This window comes from Tympanuchus pallidicinctus, unplaced genomic scaffold (genome assembly GCF_026119805.1).
Source record: "Tympanuchus pallidicinctus isolate F22 unplaced genomic scaffold, pur_lepc_1.0 scaffold18, whole genome shotgun sequence".
Lineage (NCBI taxonomy): Eukaryota > Metazoa > Chordata > Aves > Galliformes > Phasianidae > Tympanuchus > Tympanuchus pallidicinctus.
This window is the reverse complement of record NW_026294699.1, coordinates 3,027,832-3,040,224: the sequence shown is the minus strand read 5'-3', so window position 1 is coordinate 3,040,224 and position 12,393 is coordinate 3,027,832. Positions and strand designations below refer to the sequence as shown.

At 62.2% G+C, this 12,393-nt stretch overlaps 3 protein-coding genes across 5 annotated transcripts in view; 1 reads left to right on the top strand and 2 right to left on the bottom strand.

Moving 5' to 3' along the window:
• The window catches only part of AXIN1 (axin 1), a 69,681-nt gene extending 65,079 nt beyond the window's left edge, over positions 1-4,602 (top strand). For both annotated transcript variants that reach the window (XM_052680361.1, XM_052680362.1), the window contains exons 9-10: positions 1,596-1,763; positions 2,690-4,602. In XM_052680361.1, coding sequence (XP_052536321.1) covers positions 1,596-1,763; positions 2,690-2,816 — 295 coding nt within the window. In that variant the 3' untranslated portion in view covers positions 2,817-4,602. The remainder of the gene's footprint in view (positions 1-1,595; positions 1,764-2,689) is intronic.
• Positions 4,603-5,380: 778 nt separating this feature from the next.
• Positions 5,381-8,890, bottom strand: PDIA2 (protein disulfide isomerase family A member 2). Its single transcript, XM_052680373.1, has 11 exons — positions 8,562-8,890; positions 8,024-8,230; positions 7,758-7,891; positions 7,552-7,689; positions 7,372-7,488; positions 7,174-7,299; positions 6,904-7,098; positions 6,122-6,242; positions 5,805-5,986; positions 5,617-5,703; positions 5,381-5,500 (listed from the first exon to the last, which is right to left on the bottom strand). Exons 1-11 carry the CDS (start codon positions 8,797-8,799, stop codon positions 5,426-5,428), a joined length of 1,620 nt encoding a protein of 539 aa, XP_052536333.1. The 5' UTR covers positions 8,800-8,890; the 3' UTR covers positions 5,381-5,425.
• A 99-nt stretch (positions 8,891-8,989) lies between these two features.
• Positions 8,990-11,795, bottom strand: ARHGDIG (Rho GDP dissociation inhibitor gamma). 2 transcript variants are annotated; one of them, XM_052680381.1, is made up of 6 exons: positions 11,583-11,792; positions 10,654-10,839; positions 9,979-10,062; positions 9,818-9,894; positions 9,552-9,615; positions 8,990-9,475 (listed from the first exon to the last, which is right to left on the bottom strand). In XM_052680381.1, the coding sequence occupies exons 1-6, from the start codon at positions 11,653-11,655 to the stop codon at positions 9,276-9,278; spliced, it is 684 nt and encodes a 227-aa protein (XP_052536341.1). In that variant the 5' UTR covers positions 11,656-11,792; the 3' UTR covers positions 8,990-9,275. The 2 variants fall into 2 exon arrangements, with proteins under 2 accessions (XP_052536341.1, XP_052536340.1); XM_052680380.1 differs by having other exon boundaries at positions 9,818-10,062; positions 11,583-11,795.
• Between the last annotated feature and the right edge of the window lie 598 nt (positions 11,796-12,393).

The window sequence follows — 12,393 nt, the reverse complement described above, 5'->3', positions numbered from 1 at the left end:
AAGGATGATTCAATTTCTTAATGTTTTTTCTAGCTAAAGGGCATCCTGTGCTTTGGTAGAGGGATGGGTGCTAAGAGCCATGCTGGCACCAGCAGCACCATCGCCTCTGAGGATGCTGCAGTTTGTCCAAAGGTCTCCAGGTCAGAGCAGGCACCAGAAGCATTGTTCAGCTGAACTTTAGACCTCTCATGGCTTTAGAAAGAGGTGACAGAATTTTCACTGGTCTTGGTTTGCAATGCCAATGTTTATGTGGGCATGCCATTAAAAAGGTGCTATGACTTCACGCCAGTATTTAAAGGTTAGAGTCACAACCGTTTCCAAAACTGCCATTAGCTCATGTGCTTGGCATATGCAGTTTTTATAGCAACTTTCCAGTCATATAAATACAAAATCATCTTTTCTTTTTTTTTTTTTTTTTTTACCCTGTGTGCCTTTTAAATAATTTTAAAGCTGCCAAATTTATTTTATGTGGTTTTGAAAGAGAAGGCAGCCTCTGGCTGAGACCACACATGCCAAGCAACGCATTTGTGTAGGCTGCTCAAATGTTTGTGCAGCATTTACAGTGCCCGAGATGAAAGGCTCCACAGAAGTGCAAAGTACCCTTATTTTTATTGTTGCTACTTCTGTCTGACTCTGAAAACGAGGCGAGGACTGGGCTGACACTTTCAGTCTGGTGATGGCACCCCATAGCAAATGCCAGTTTGTGGGCTTGGAGGCGAGGAGCAGACCGACATCCCGAGAGGCAGGAGAGAGCGAGAGGTTCCAAGTCTGCTCACTGGGGGTTTGAGGATGGTGTCTGCCTTCCAAAATCCAGCCTGCAGCGCAGTCAGGGCACGTGTCAGCCAGCAGCCCAGCCAGGCCTTGCCACCCTGCGTGGATGGGACAGGACAGGATGGGATGAGCAGCAAAGGGCCCAGTGTGTGGCACGTCCCACTGCCCCGCAGCTGCACGCGGGAGCTTCAGATGCTTCACAGAAGCAGTTGCTAGCTGACAGGATGGCACTTTCTTCTCCTTCTGTCTCATGGATATGAAGGCTTCTCCTGCCAACCAAATCCTGCAAGCCATCACTGAAGCACTTCTTGTACCGAGGTGGCAAGCCAGAAGCCTGAAGCCCAATCACGCTGGTGCACACCAGGGTGACATCGATTGGCTGCAATGGGCCTGTGATGCTCTGCCTTGCCATGCCCTACCAATTGCTCTCAGAGTTCAGTGCTGCAGGAAAGGCACCCCTCCAAGCCTGTCCTTGGGGATGGGTTTTTCTGCAGCATGAAGAGGCTGAGCTGGAACCCGTGCCTGCTTCCTCCCAGCTGCAGCCTGGCCTCCATCCAGCCTTCCCAAGAGCTGTTCCACCAGCCTGAGTGTGCAGGTGTGCGCCAAGAAAGGTGGTCAGAGTAGAACGTGTTTCCTGACTGTTAGTTTGGCACCTCTGTACAGAAAGGCCCCAGTTCTCTGCAAGTATAGGAAGGTCTTGACCTGCACCCCCTGCACAGGCAGCCCCTCACCCAGACCAGCACCCAGTGCTGGTGATGATGCTGGGCCTGTTCCAAGCACCAAAGGCTGATACTCAGGATGTTGCTTGTGATTTTGTACAACAGGTTGAAGCCCCAGAAGAGGCCGGGCAGTGGTGCATCCCAGCCATGTGAGAACATCGTGGTTGCTTACTACTTCTGTGGAGAGCCCATCCCGTACCGCACCCTCGTCAAAGGGCGCGTGGTGACACTGGGACAGTTCAAGGAGCTGCTGACCAAGAAAGGGAACTACAGGTAAGGGCTGCTCACCACGTGCAGTGTGGTGCCAGCATACTGTCAGCAACCTCAGCAACCCCTGGCAGCCGCCACCACCAGGATGCAGCGTTGTTGCTCCTGTCAAGGCAAAGGAGGTAGGTCAGGGGAGCTCCTGGGGTTCTCAGCAGCCTTGCAGGGTTATGGCAGCACAGCAGAAGTGTCTGGTTGCCAGTGGACACTCTCTTAGAAAAGTAAGTCCCAAAGTGAGCCAGGAAGGGTAGAACTCATACTTGCATCTGTAATCCTGCCTCATGGAAGCAGGCTTATGTTTGGGTTTGAGTGGGAGGGTCTGGCTATTGAAGAGGCAGGTTATGAGGACGTGGGAGATTGGGTTTTCTACCAGAAATATTCTGCGTCACAGTTTGTGCCCCAAACAGAAGTCGCTTGCCCTACAGGGCTGCACAGTGTCCTGGGCTGGTGAGGAGCAGCATCAACCAGTGCTTGCCGATGCTGTGGGGAACATCCCAACTGCCAGAGCCATGTCAGGCTCCCAGAATTTTCTTCAGTGTGAGCAGGGAGGCTGGGCCCTGCTGAGTCCCAAAATGCCCGTCATTCTGTAGCACCAGGTGTGGGATAGGAAGCTCTGCAAAGCACCGCCTCCAAGTAGGAGCTGCCTGGGGAAGAAAGCCTGCTTAGGAACGCCCCAGGGCCCTGCCAGCATCAGGACCCCCAGCCGGCTTTTGTGAGAGCTGAGAACGGGCTGGGATTCAGAGCCTGAGCTCCTCATGCGTTCTGACTGCTGTCACTGAGAGGGCAGGGGCAGACGCCAGCCCCAATGTCTGCCGTGGCTGCTCCCATTCATCATGAGTTCACAGCCGTGGAGGTGCTGCTCCCTGTGTTTGGGTGGCACGGCGGTGTCCCGCACAGGTTGACCCCTCTGTGTCCCCGTGTTTCTGCTCTCTCAGGTATTACTTTAAGAAAGTGAGCGACGAGTTCGACTGCGGTGTGGTCTTCGAGGAGGTGCGGGAGGACGACACCATCCTGCCCATCTTCGAAGAGAAGATCATCGGGAAGGTGGAGAAGATCGACTAGGCTCCAAGGCTGCAGAGGCTTTGAGGAAAGGACTGTGAAAGACTGGGACTGGAGGGGAAGGTCTGGGCAGACGCTGGCGGTGCTTCTCCAGGAGGTGCTGGGCGAGCCCCCTCTGTGCCAGGACCTGGGCGAGCTCTGCTGTGCCATGGGAAGTCGTTTCACCCCACAAACCTGCCAGTGGGAGCCTGGGCTCCCTCTCCATACCGAATATAAGTGTAATGTAGCATTGTACAGTGCATTAGAAAGTGTAAAATGAACTTGTTTACTAAAGCTGCATATTTTTGATATATTGTAATAAAAGGAAAATATTTCCAATGTCACAGTGCTCTTATGTAAATGTAAAACATACAGGTACTGCAGAACTCACCCAAAGTGTACAGCCATCCGTCAAACTCCGTGTGGTCCTCGCTTTCACAGCACCCTTCCCTGTCCCCTCGGTGTGTATGGCTCTGAGCAGTGCTGGGGTGGGATGCACCCAGCCGACAAGCTGCTGTCCCTGCTGCTGTGGAAGTCACTGCTGCACTCCAGAGGGGCACCGCTGCACTTCTGCTCAATCTGAAGACAATTGAGCCATTCTGAACGAGCTGGGCTCTCGCCTCCCTGGTAGTTGCAGCTACTGGACCTGGTAGGGTGGTTTTTCTCCTGAGCTTTCTTGTGACCGAATCCCTAAGGGAAGGGGGGGTGGGTGCCAGTTCTTGGTGCTGCAGGCTTCCCGTGGTGCCTTCCACCAGGGCAGGGCTGTGGGCCACCAGTGAGGATCAGCTGCTGCTCAGCACTGCAGGGCTGGGCACTGGCATCCCATGCCCTGTGCTTGTCCCCCACGTGTGCCTGCTCCTGGGGCAGACGTTGCCTCCTGGAGGGTGCTGCAGCCCCACAGAGGGCTGGCAGCCGTGCGCAGGCCCCCAGTGCCAAGGCTGGACTTTGGTCAGGGGAGTTGCCTTAGGAGAGAGGTAGTATGGGGAGGAAACCAATTGGACGCTTCCAGTTTGAGGACAAAAACCATCACGTTATGAGTGCTGTGTCTTCTGTCAGGTTCTGTGTCTCTGGGGAGGCAGTGTGAGGGCACTGTGGTCTGAAGCAAAGGAGCTGTGGGGATGTGAACGGCCAGCTCCCCTGAATGCTGCAGTCACTGTAAGGGGTCGCTGCCTGGGTGTGCAGATGGGACTGAGCTCAGCTCCGCCTGCCCTCAGCCCTGCCCTCCCCACCAGCCCATGCTCTGTGCCCCAGCAGCCACAGCTTTGCTCTCGCCCTTGGGCAAACCCAGCCTCTGTGCCCCCACTGCCAGCTCCTAGGGGGTCCCACGTCAGCACTCACCCTGCCCACCCGCGTGCCCATTGCCCACTGCTGCTGCAGCACATTTTGGGGCCCAACTCGGCTGCCTGCAGGGCTGGGGCCGAGTGGCACTGTGTGGGGACAACTCAGCCTCTTGTACACGTCACCGAGTGCCTTTAAACATGGTTCTGTGACTTGCCTATCACTATGTGAAGTCCAGCAAAATCTGCAATCGTTTTCAGCCAGGGAACAGTGTTACGAACGTCTTTCCTCCCTCTTTTTTAAGTTCTGATGGTGTTGTGTCTTGGTGAGGTTGTTACCATGCCTGGGATTTCCGTCTCCCCCTCTTTTTCTCAGGGGGTTCCCTGTAAATATGTACATTTGCCGAGCGCAGCATCCTCCAGCGGCCGTGCAGCCCTGGTGATGTCTCCTGTGCATCCTCATGTTCTGACTTGTACAATGATCTTTTCAAAGGTACTTGGATAAAATGAAATAAAAACCCCACATCCCGGTGCCTTCTGTTTTTTTCCTTCCCTGCAGGGCAGACGTGGGAGTGGGCTGAGACAACTGGTGAACGGGAGCAGACAGAAGGGCCCTGCTTTGGCCAGGGACCACGGGCACACGGTGGGGCTGCCCACAGGATGGGGGGCATGGGGATCCCAGAGCCATTGCTTATGGCTGGAGAGCAGCAGCTCAGGGAGAGGGGACGGTGCTGGGGACTGAGGGAATGCCAGGGGGCCTTGAGGCTGTGAGCCAGGCATTGGAAAGGCTCTAGAGGAGGGCTTGGAGCCCATCTGGGGCTTCTCCTGCCTTCCCAGGGTGTGACAGCAGCTTCTGGGACTGGAGCCCTGGGTCAGCTCTGCATTCTTGCAGCCCAGGCATGGGGCAGGAGGCCTTGAGGCCATGAAGCCGAAAGGCCTCTGTGGTTCCTTCATCCCCAACACCCTGACAGCTCAGCCCCATGCCTGGGGCAGTACAAGGGCTGCCTGCAGCGCTCTCACACTGCTGGGTCAGGAGGACAAGCATCGCAGCGTGCCCAGGCTGTGTTGGGTCCAGCATCACAGGGAGGCAAAGGCAGCACCCCCTCCGTGGGAACGCTCAGTGCCATGGGTGCCTGAGGCCGAGCTGCCCATGGGACAGACTCTGCCCTGCACACCCCGCTGGGCTCAACCCCCATCGTGATGCCCACCAGCTGCACTGTGTCCCCAAGAGGCCCAGCAGGCACCATTCTGTGCTGCGTGCCCCCCCAGCAGGGGCTGAACTGCACCCTGCAGACACAGACAGAGCCCGCATCATTTCCAGGGTCATTTATAATGCCCGCTGCAGCAGGACAGGGCTCACAGCTCCTCCCGGGCTTCGGCTGTGCCAGATGGGCTCGGTGACTCTGTGCTGTTCTCCGGGGCCTTGGACACCTGCAGAAGGTGGTGGTGAGACAGGGATGGACATGGCCTGTCTCCATCCCACGCGTCCTGCAGGGTCTGTGCCCCAGCTGGCAGCCCCTGCCCTGGGATGGGGGCACCTCACTCACTGTGGGTGGCTCCTCCGGCAGCTTCCCTCCATTTTCCAGGAACTTGGAGAAGGTCTCCACGTCTCTGGTGCTCCTATATTCGACCATCTGGACACAGGGGACAGGAAGAGGACACAGGGTGACGTCTGAGCCCAACTTTCCTCAGGTGCTGGCAGAGCCAGGGGTGCCCCATACCCGTCCCTACCCACCTTCCTGCCCGGCCCAGCAGGGAAGTAATGCAGTGTTGGGTATCCGCTGATGCTGATGTTCTCCAGCTCGTTGGCCGTGGCGTCCATCTCGGCAATGATAATGTCCTCGTGGTCCTTGTAGCGCTCGCCCAGCTCCTCCCAGGCAGCTGCCATCTCCTGGCAGTGGGTGCACCATGGTGCATCTGTGATGGGCACAGCGATGGAGGTCACGGCTGGGCTGGGGGCACCGGGGATAGGCGAGGGATGGGGGTGCAGGAGTGGTCATGGAGAGGATGGATGCTCGTGATGGAGCTCAGGGACAGCACTTCAGCACTTACAGAACTTCACAAAGACGTTCTTGGTCTCATCAAATGCTACCTGCTCAAAGGTCTTCCCCACGAGCACTTTAACCGGCCGCGTGTTCCAGTCCTCAGGGGGCTCTGCACTCAGCAGCTGGGGCTGTGGGAACAGCAGGATCACAGAATCACAGAATGGCCAGGATTGGAAGGGACCTCGAGGATCATGAAGCTCCAACCCCCTGCCACATGCAGGGCCACCAACCTCCACATTCAATACCAGCCCAGGCTGCCCAGGGCCCCATCCAACCTGGCCTGGAACACCTCCAGGGATGGATGGGGCGGGCAGCTGTTCCAGCACCTCACCACTCTCTCTGTAAAGAACTTCCCCCTGACATACAACTTTCCTCCCTCAACTTCAAACCATTTCCTCTTGTCCTGCTGTTATCCACCCTTTCCAAGAGTTGACTCCCCTCCTGTCTGTAGGCTCCCTTTAGGTACTGCAGGCTGCAATGAGGTCACCCCCCGCATTCTTTTCTCCAAGCTGAACAAGCCCAGCTCCCTCAGCCTGTCCTCATAGAGGAGGTGCTGCAGCCCCTGATCATCTCTGTGGCTCCCCTGCACCCTCTCCAACAGCTCCCTGTCCTGCTTGTCCTGGGGGCTCCAGCCCTGGACGCAGTGCTGCAGATGGGGCCTCACAAGAGCAGAGCAGAGAGGGACGCTCACCTCCCTGTCCCTGCTGGCCACCCCTCTGCTGATGGAGCCCACACTGAGCAGTGGTGGGACACGTGGCCAGGTTCAGATCCAGGCACCCATCTCCTCACCTTCACCTTGCCATCCAGCACCTCCTGCACAAAGTCACGCACGGCTGTGGCTGAGAAGGCGTCCACCTCCATGCGGTACTTGCGGTTGTTCTCCATCTTGACGCAGCGCAGTGTGGGCGCATCGCTGGGCGTCAGGCCGAAGAAGGACAGAACGGTGGCACCGTACCCGTTCACATCCACCACCACAAAGAGCACCTGGAGGGGGGGACGGGCAGCACTGAAGCTGTGGTCCCCCAGGTCCTATCCTTTCTTGCCACGGGACCACCTCACCTCTCCCCGGAAGGTGCTGGCGGCCACACGGAACTCATCCCGCAGCGCCTGCTGCTCTGCTACAGAGGTGTTGAGGAAGAGCAGCATGTGGTGGGGGATCTTGGCCCCAAAGATCTGGCTGGAAGTCTGTGGGGCAGAAGGAGGGTGAGGCCAGGCACCTTGCAGCCACGCCGGGGCTGGGGTGGGCAGCGGCCATACCTCATTGGAGAAGTCCATCACCAACTTCAGGCTGTGCACAACGAGCTGCCGCGTCAGCTTGGCCACGTCCAGGCCCTGCTCAGGATCCACGGGGAAATCTGTCCGCCCCTCATCAAACTGCAGGCGTGGGACAGTGAGCACCAGACCCCAAAGCAGCCCCACTGCCCCCAGCCCACTCACCTTCTTGAAGAGGCAGACGGTGTCTGCCGACAGCCCGTACGCCTCGAACAGCTCATCCTCCTTGGTCACACCGAACACCAGATCCTCCATCTCTGCGGCCACCTCGTGGAACGCCCGCGCTGCCTTGCCATGCAGGTCCTGCACGTCTCCACCATCAGCGCCGCCGTGCCCGCAGCCCAGCCCTGCCCGCCCCGGCCCCAGCCCACCTTGAAGAAGCCCACCACGGCGACGTCCTGCGCGCTGATGAAGGCGGCTGCGGTGGCGGCGTCGTGCAGCAGCGTGGCGCTGGGCCCGGCCCGGCGCTGCATCCAGAGCACCATGCCTTCAGCATCCATGCGGCCTGAACACGGAGCGGGGCTGCACCGGCCATCACAGCCACTGCGCCACCACCTCACCGTCTGTCGGGATGCCGTCACCCCTTCACCATCACCTCCCCACCTCCCTGCCCTCACAGCACCCCGCACAGCCCTACCGCTGTATGCCACGGGGTGGGTGCGATTGCCATCGCGGAAGAGTTTGAGCGTGGGGAAGGCATCGATGTGGAACTCGGCGCTCAGGGCTGTCTGTGCCACGGCGTCCACCTTGCCCAGCCGTCCCGCCTCTGATCCGTTCCTCAGCAATGCGGCCGCACGGGCGAACTCAGGGGCCAAACGGCGGCAGTGCCCGCACCACGGAGCGTCTGCGCAGGGCCCGGTGTCACCACAGCACAGCCCGCAGGAGGTGTCCCCAACCCAGGGGTGTCCCCAACCCAGGGGTGTTCCCAGCCCAGGGCTGAGGCTGAGGGCACCTAATGGCACATATGAGCCGCTGTGCCCATGTCTCGTATTCCCACCTCGTGTCCTCTGCCACAAGGTCCATGCCTCTGCTGTCCCCCCCACCCCATGACCTTGCCCTCTGTCCCCGCTCCACCTCTCATGCCCAGTGCCCCTCTGCCAACCCCTATCCTTCAGGCCCTCACATCTCACACCCCGCAGCCCTGCCTCCTCCCCCCCTGCCCCGCAGGCACTCACAGAACTCCACCAGCAGCAGCCGGTGCTCACGCAGGGCACGAGCGAAGTTGTGCTCATGGAGCACCAGGACGCCGTCCTCCTCCTCCAGCTCATCCGAGAGCACCTCATCCTCTTCATCCTCCTCCTCCTCCTCCCCCCCCACCACTTCCCCATCCTCCTCCCCACCCTCAGCCCCCCATGCCGGGCTCAGCCAGGCCAGCGATAGCAGCAGCACACACAGCACCGCGCCGCCCCGCATGGCGCCGTCCCACTGCCAAAGCCTTCGCACAGGGAGAGGGGCAGATAAGGGCGGCGGGGCGGGAGGTGCTGGGCCGTGGGAGCTCGTGGCCCTCCGCTACTGGCTGCCAGCACGGAGATAAGGCAGCGGGCAGGTGCTGGATTTCCAGGCACGCGTCCCTACGGCAGGCCCGGGAACACGGACACGGCAGTAAGAGACACGTCTGTAGGGTTTAATGGCGATGGAGGAGCACAGCCTGCGGCCGGGCGCAGCTCAGCGCACAGCAGTGCACGGCGATGGAGGTGCCGCGAGGACGAGTCGGGCGTCGGTATCAAAAAAAAACAGCGATTAAAAATAACTTTGGTTGCCAAGACCACGACCGCGGGCGCCCGCTTTGCTAAGGGACCCCTCCACCTTCCCGTCGGTGGGGCGGCGCGGGCGGCAGGGGGTCCCCGGGCGGCGGGGGGATCCCCGCAACGGTGGGACCGGGGGGGGTCTCAGTCCTCCCAGCCCTTCCTTATGCACAGGCCCCACTCCCAGGCGAGGTGCTCCGTCTTGTCATCGTCGGTGACCAGCGAGCGGACGCGGTAGGAGCCACGCACCAGCCGGCCCCGCGGCACCTCCTCGGCCGGCGTCACCACCTCGTACTCCTCGGCCCGCGGTGCGTAGCTGCCCACCATGAAGACGTCGCGGTCCACTGGGCGAGAGGGCGAGAGGGGTTTGGTGAGCAGGGCCAGGCGGTGCTGCCCCATCCCATCCCTGACCCCACTCACCCGGCCGGCCGCGGCGGTACGTCAGGTGCAGGCACTTCAGCCCACAGACGATCTCCCTGTTCACCTGTGGGCACAAAGGGGCAGTGAGAGGCTCCATGTGCTGGGCTCGGAGCACCCACCCTACAGCCACCAACACCACCCTGCGATGCATCTCCTTGGGATGGGCACTGAGTGATGCTGGGGGCAGCGTGGGTCCCCAGGGTGGGCAGTGACCCCCAGAGAGGCACAGAGCCCACAGGTGATGTCAGGTGCCCACGGAACCTTACCTTGAAGGACACCTTCACCCTGTAGTCCACCCCCTCCTTCAGCACAAAGGGACGGCTCTGCAGCACTTCCAGGTCTCCTGTGGGGGGCAGATGGTCCGTCAGCATGGCACCCGTCCTCCTCCTCCTCCTCCCTTCTGCCATGGAGGACCGGCAGCACTCACCCGTCAGGTCCATGGTGATGGGCCCCGGCGCCTGCTCACACATCAGGGTCAGCTTCGTCACCTGCACGTTGGGCACGCTGGCATCTGGGAACAAGTGACGCAGTGTGGCCCCTACCCATGGAGTTGACACCTCGGGCCGCAGAGCAGGAGGGCTGGGGACTCCTGGGGAGGATGCCCATGTGCCCCAAGGGGCTGCGTGCAGCAGCCAGAGGACAATGGGTTGCAGGCAGCAGGGCACCTCAGCCCAAACCCTTTGTGGATGAGCCCATGTTAAAAGCCCCGCGGCACAGCCCAGCCCACGTAGGCACAAGGGCAGCCCCTGGCTGACAGCCCCCCCGCGGCCGCTCGCTCCATCTCCGCCATCCCGATGAATTCCCCGGTCCCTCGTAACCGTTCCTATGGCAACTGCAGCGGTGATCCTGTAACCAAGGCAACCGGGGTCCCCGGGCAGCGTTACCCACAGCAGGGGATGCCGGGGTCTCCCTGCAGCGGGGTGGGCACAGGCAGCGCCCGCGGGTGACGCGTTTGGGACGTGCCCTCCCTATGGGGATGCCTCCAGAGATGGGGGCACCGCAGCTCCCTGCACCCGCTGAGGCTGCATCACCCAGTGTGACGTGTCGGGGTGATGGGATGCTCAGGGCGATGGGGTGATGGGGTTCCCAGCCCCAGCCTTACCCACAGCCACAGGGATGTTGCCCAGCAGTGCCTGCTTGTACTTCCGCAGGCTCTCATCCCCCGGGTCCAGCTCCTGGATCTCTCGCAGGCTCTTCCTCTCTGGCGTCTTATACGCCAGGGCCACGTCGGCATCCTCCTCCTCCTCCTCCAGCGACAGCATCACCCCCTCCTTGTCAGCCATGATGTCTGCAGGGCACAGGCAGTGGCAATCTGAGGACACCCTGGGGACCCCCATGCCCCAGGGCACACCGGCACTGCCGGGCTGGGGGAGATGAGCTCAGATGGATGCGGTTGATGGCCCCCAAGCTGCCATGCAGCAGCCGTGCCATCCCCCTGCTCGGGGCCACGATGATGCCACCAGGCTGCGTGTCCCCAGGGCTGCGTGTCCCCAGGGCCCGGTGGCACAGCAGAGCCCAGAGGCGGTGCCGCCGGTTGCGTTTCCGCACAGCCGTGCAGCGAGATGAGCCGCGGTGCTGCGTGTGTGCGGCTCGGGGTGCGTTTGCAGCCCGCGGCGCCCTTCCGTGCACGAGGTTGGTATCCCCACCGCCATGCAGCCCGCCGGGCTCTGCATGCCCCACAGCCCCGCCGGCTGCAGGCACAGCCACAAACCCACTGGGCCGGGGCCGACGGTGGGCGCATGTGGGGCGGGGGGGACGAGGGCCCATCCACCGCATCGCGCCCGACTCTAGGAGTCCGCAGGGCCCCGCGCTCAGCCCCGGGCTCGTCTCCAAGCCCCGGGAAAAGGCAGCGGCCCGCACCTCGCGACACCGCACCGGGATGCAGCGCCGGGGGCCGACCGGGATGGGCGCCGCGGGGCCCCCCGGGCTCTGCCCCACCTGTTGTCGTCGGCTGCGGGGGGCGATGTTCGGCCCGCGCTGTAGCCCCCCCCCACCCTCCCGAGCACCCGGCGCTGCCCCCCGCCCGCTCACCTCGGTAGCACAGCGTCAGCCACAGCAGCTCCAGCAGCTGCCCGCCCGCCTCGCACACGTCCAGGCCGAGCATGGCCGGGCCGCGCCGGGCCCCCGGGGGGGCTCTGCAGGGGGAGGGGGGTCCCGCTGCTCCGCTCCCGGCTCCCGCTGCGCTCTCCCCGCTGCGCTCGGCGCTGCCCGGCGCGGCCCGGCGGGGCGGCGGCGGCGGCGGCGGTTCCCGCAGACGCGGCGGCTCCGCTGCCCGCCCCCGCCCGCCCCCGCCCCTCGGCGCCGGGCGGCTCCAGCCCCGCTCATGGGCGGTGTGACTGCAGTGAGCTCATCCGCCGCCCGCCCGCACCGCGCCTGTCCGCACTGCCCGCGCCGCGTGCTCTGCCCGCAGCCCCGTCCCCCGCCCGCACACCGCGAACCGAGCGGCAGCCGCGGGATCGGGGCGTCTCCTGAGCCGGCGGCGCTCGGCGCCGTGTCCTCAGCGCACCCGGAGCTCTGTCCGCACCCCGCATCCCCTGCCCGCACGCTGCGAGCGCTCGGCCCGTCTCCTGAATGGGCCTTGAATGCGCCGTCCGCCCCTCGCGTGCACCCCGCACGCACCCCGCGCACATCCCGCGTACCTCCCGCATGTGCGCACCGTGCACATCCCGTGCACCTCCCGCTCACACACACCCCGCATATCCCGAATCCCCCTGCATTTACACACACACCCTGCACACCCATACACCTCCTGCACACTCACACACACCCCGCACATCTCCTCGCTCCCCGCCCTCACCCCGCCCGCCGCCCCTCGTTGGGCTCCTGGACCCGACGGCCGGCC

Excerpts from the sequence above, each read along its gene's own strand:
- ARHGDIG (XM_052680380.1), bottom strand. The coding sequence starts at position 11,655 with ATGCTCGGCCTGGACGTGTGCGAGGCGGGCGGGCAGCTGCTGGAGCTG. Across the intron at positions 10,840-11,582 it reads GCTGACGCTGTGCTACCGAG|ACATCATGGCTGACAAGGAG; the intron begins GTGAGCGGGCGG and ends TGTGCCCTGCAG. Across the intron at positions 9,616-9,817 it reads GGGTGAAGGTGTCCTTCAAG|GTGAACAGGGAGATCGTCTG; the intron begins GTAAGGTTCCGT and ends TTGTGCCCACAG.
- PDIA2 (XM_052680373.1), bottom strand. The coding sequence starts at position 8,799 with ATGCGGGGCGGCGCGGTGCTGTGTGTGCTGCTGCTATCGCTGGCCTGG. Across the intron at positions 8,231-8,561 it reads GCTGCTGCTGGTGGAGTTCT|ACGCTCCGTGGTGCGGGCAC; the intron begins GTGAGTGCCTGC and ends GGCCCTGCGCAG. Across the intron at positions 7,690-7,757 it reads CCGTGGTGGGCTTCTTCAAG|GACCTGCATGGCAAGGCAGC; the intron begins GTGGGCTGGGGC and ends GGAGACGTGCAG.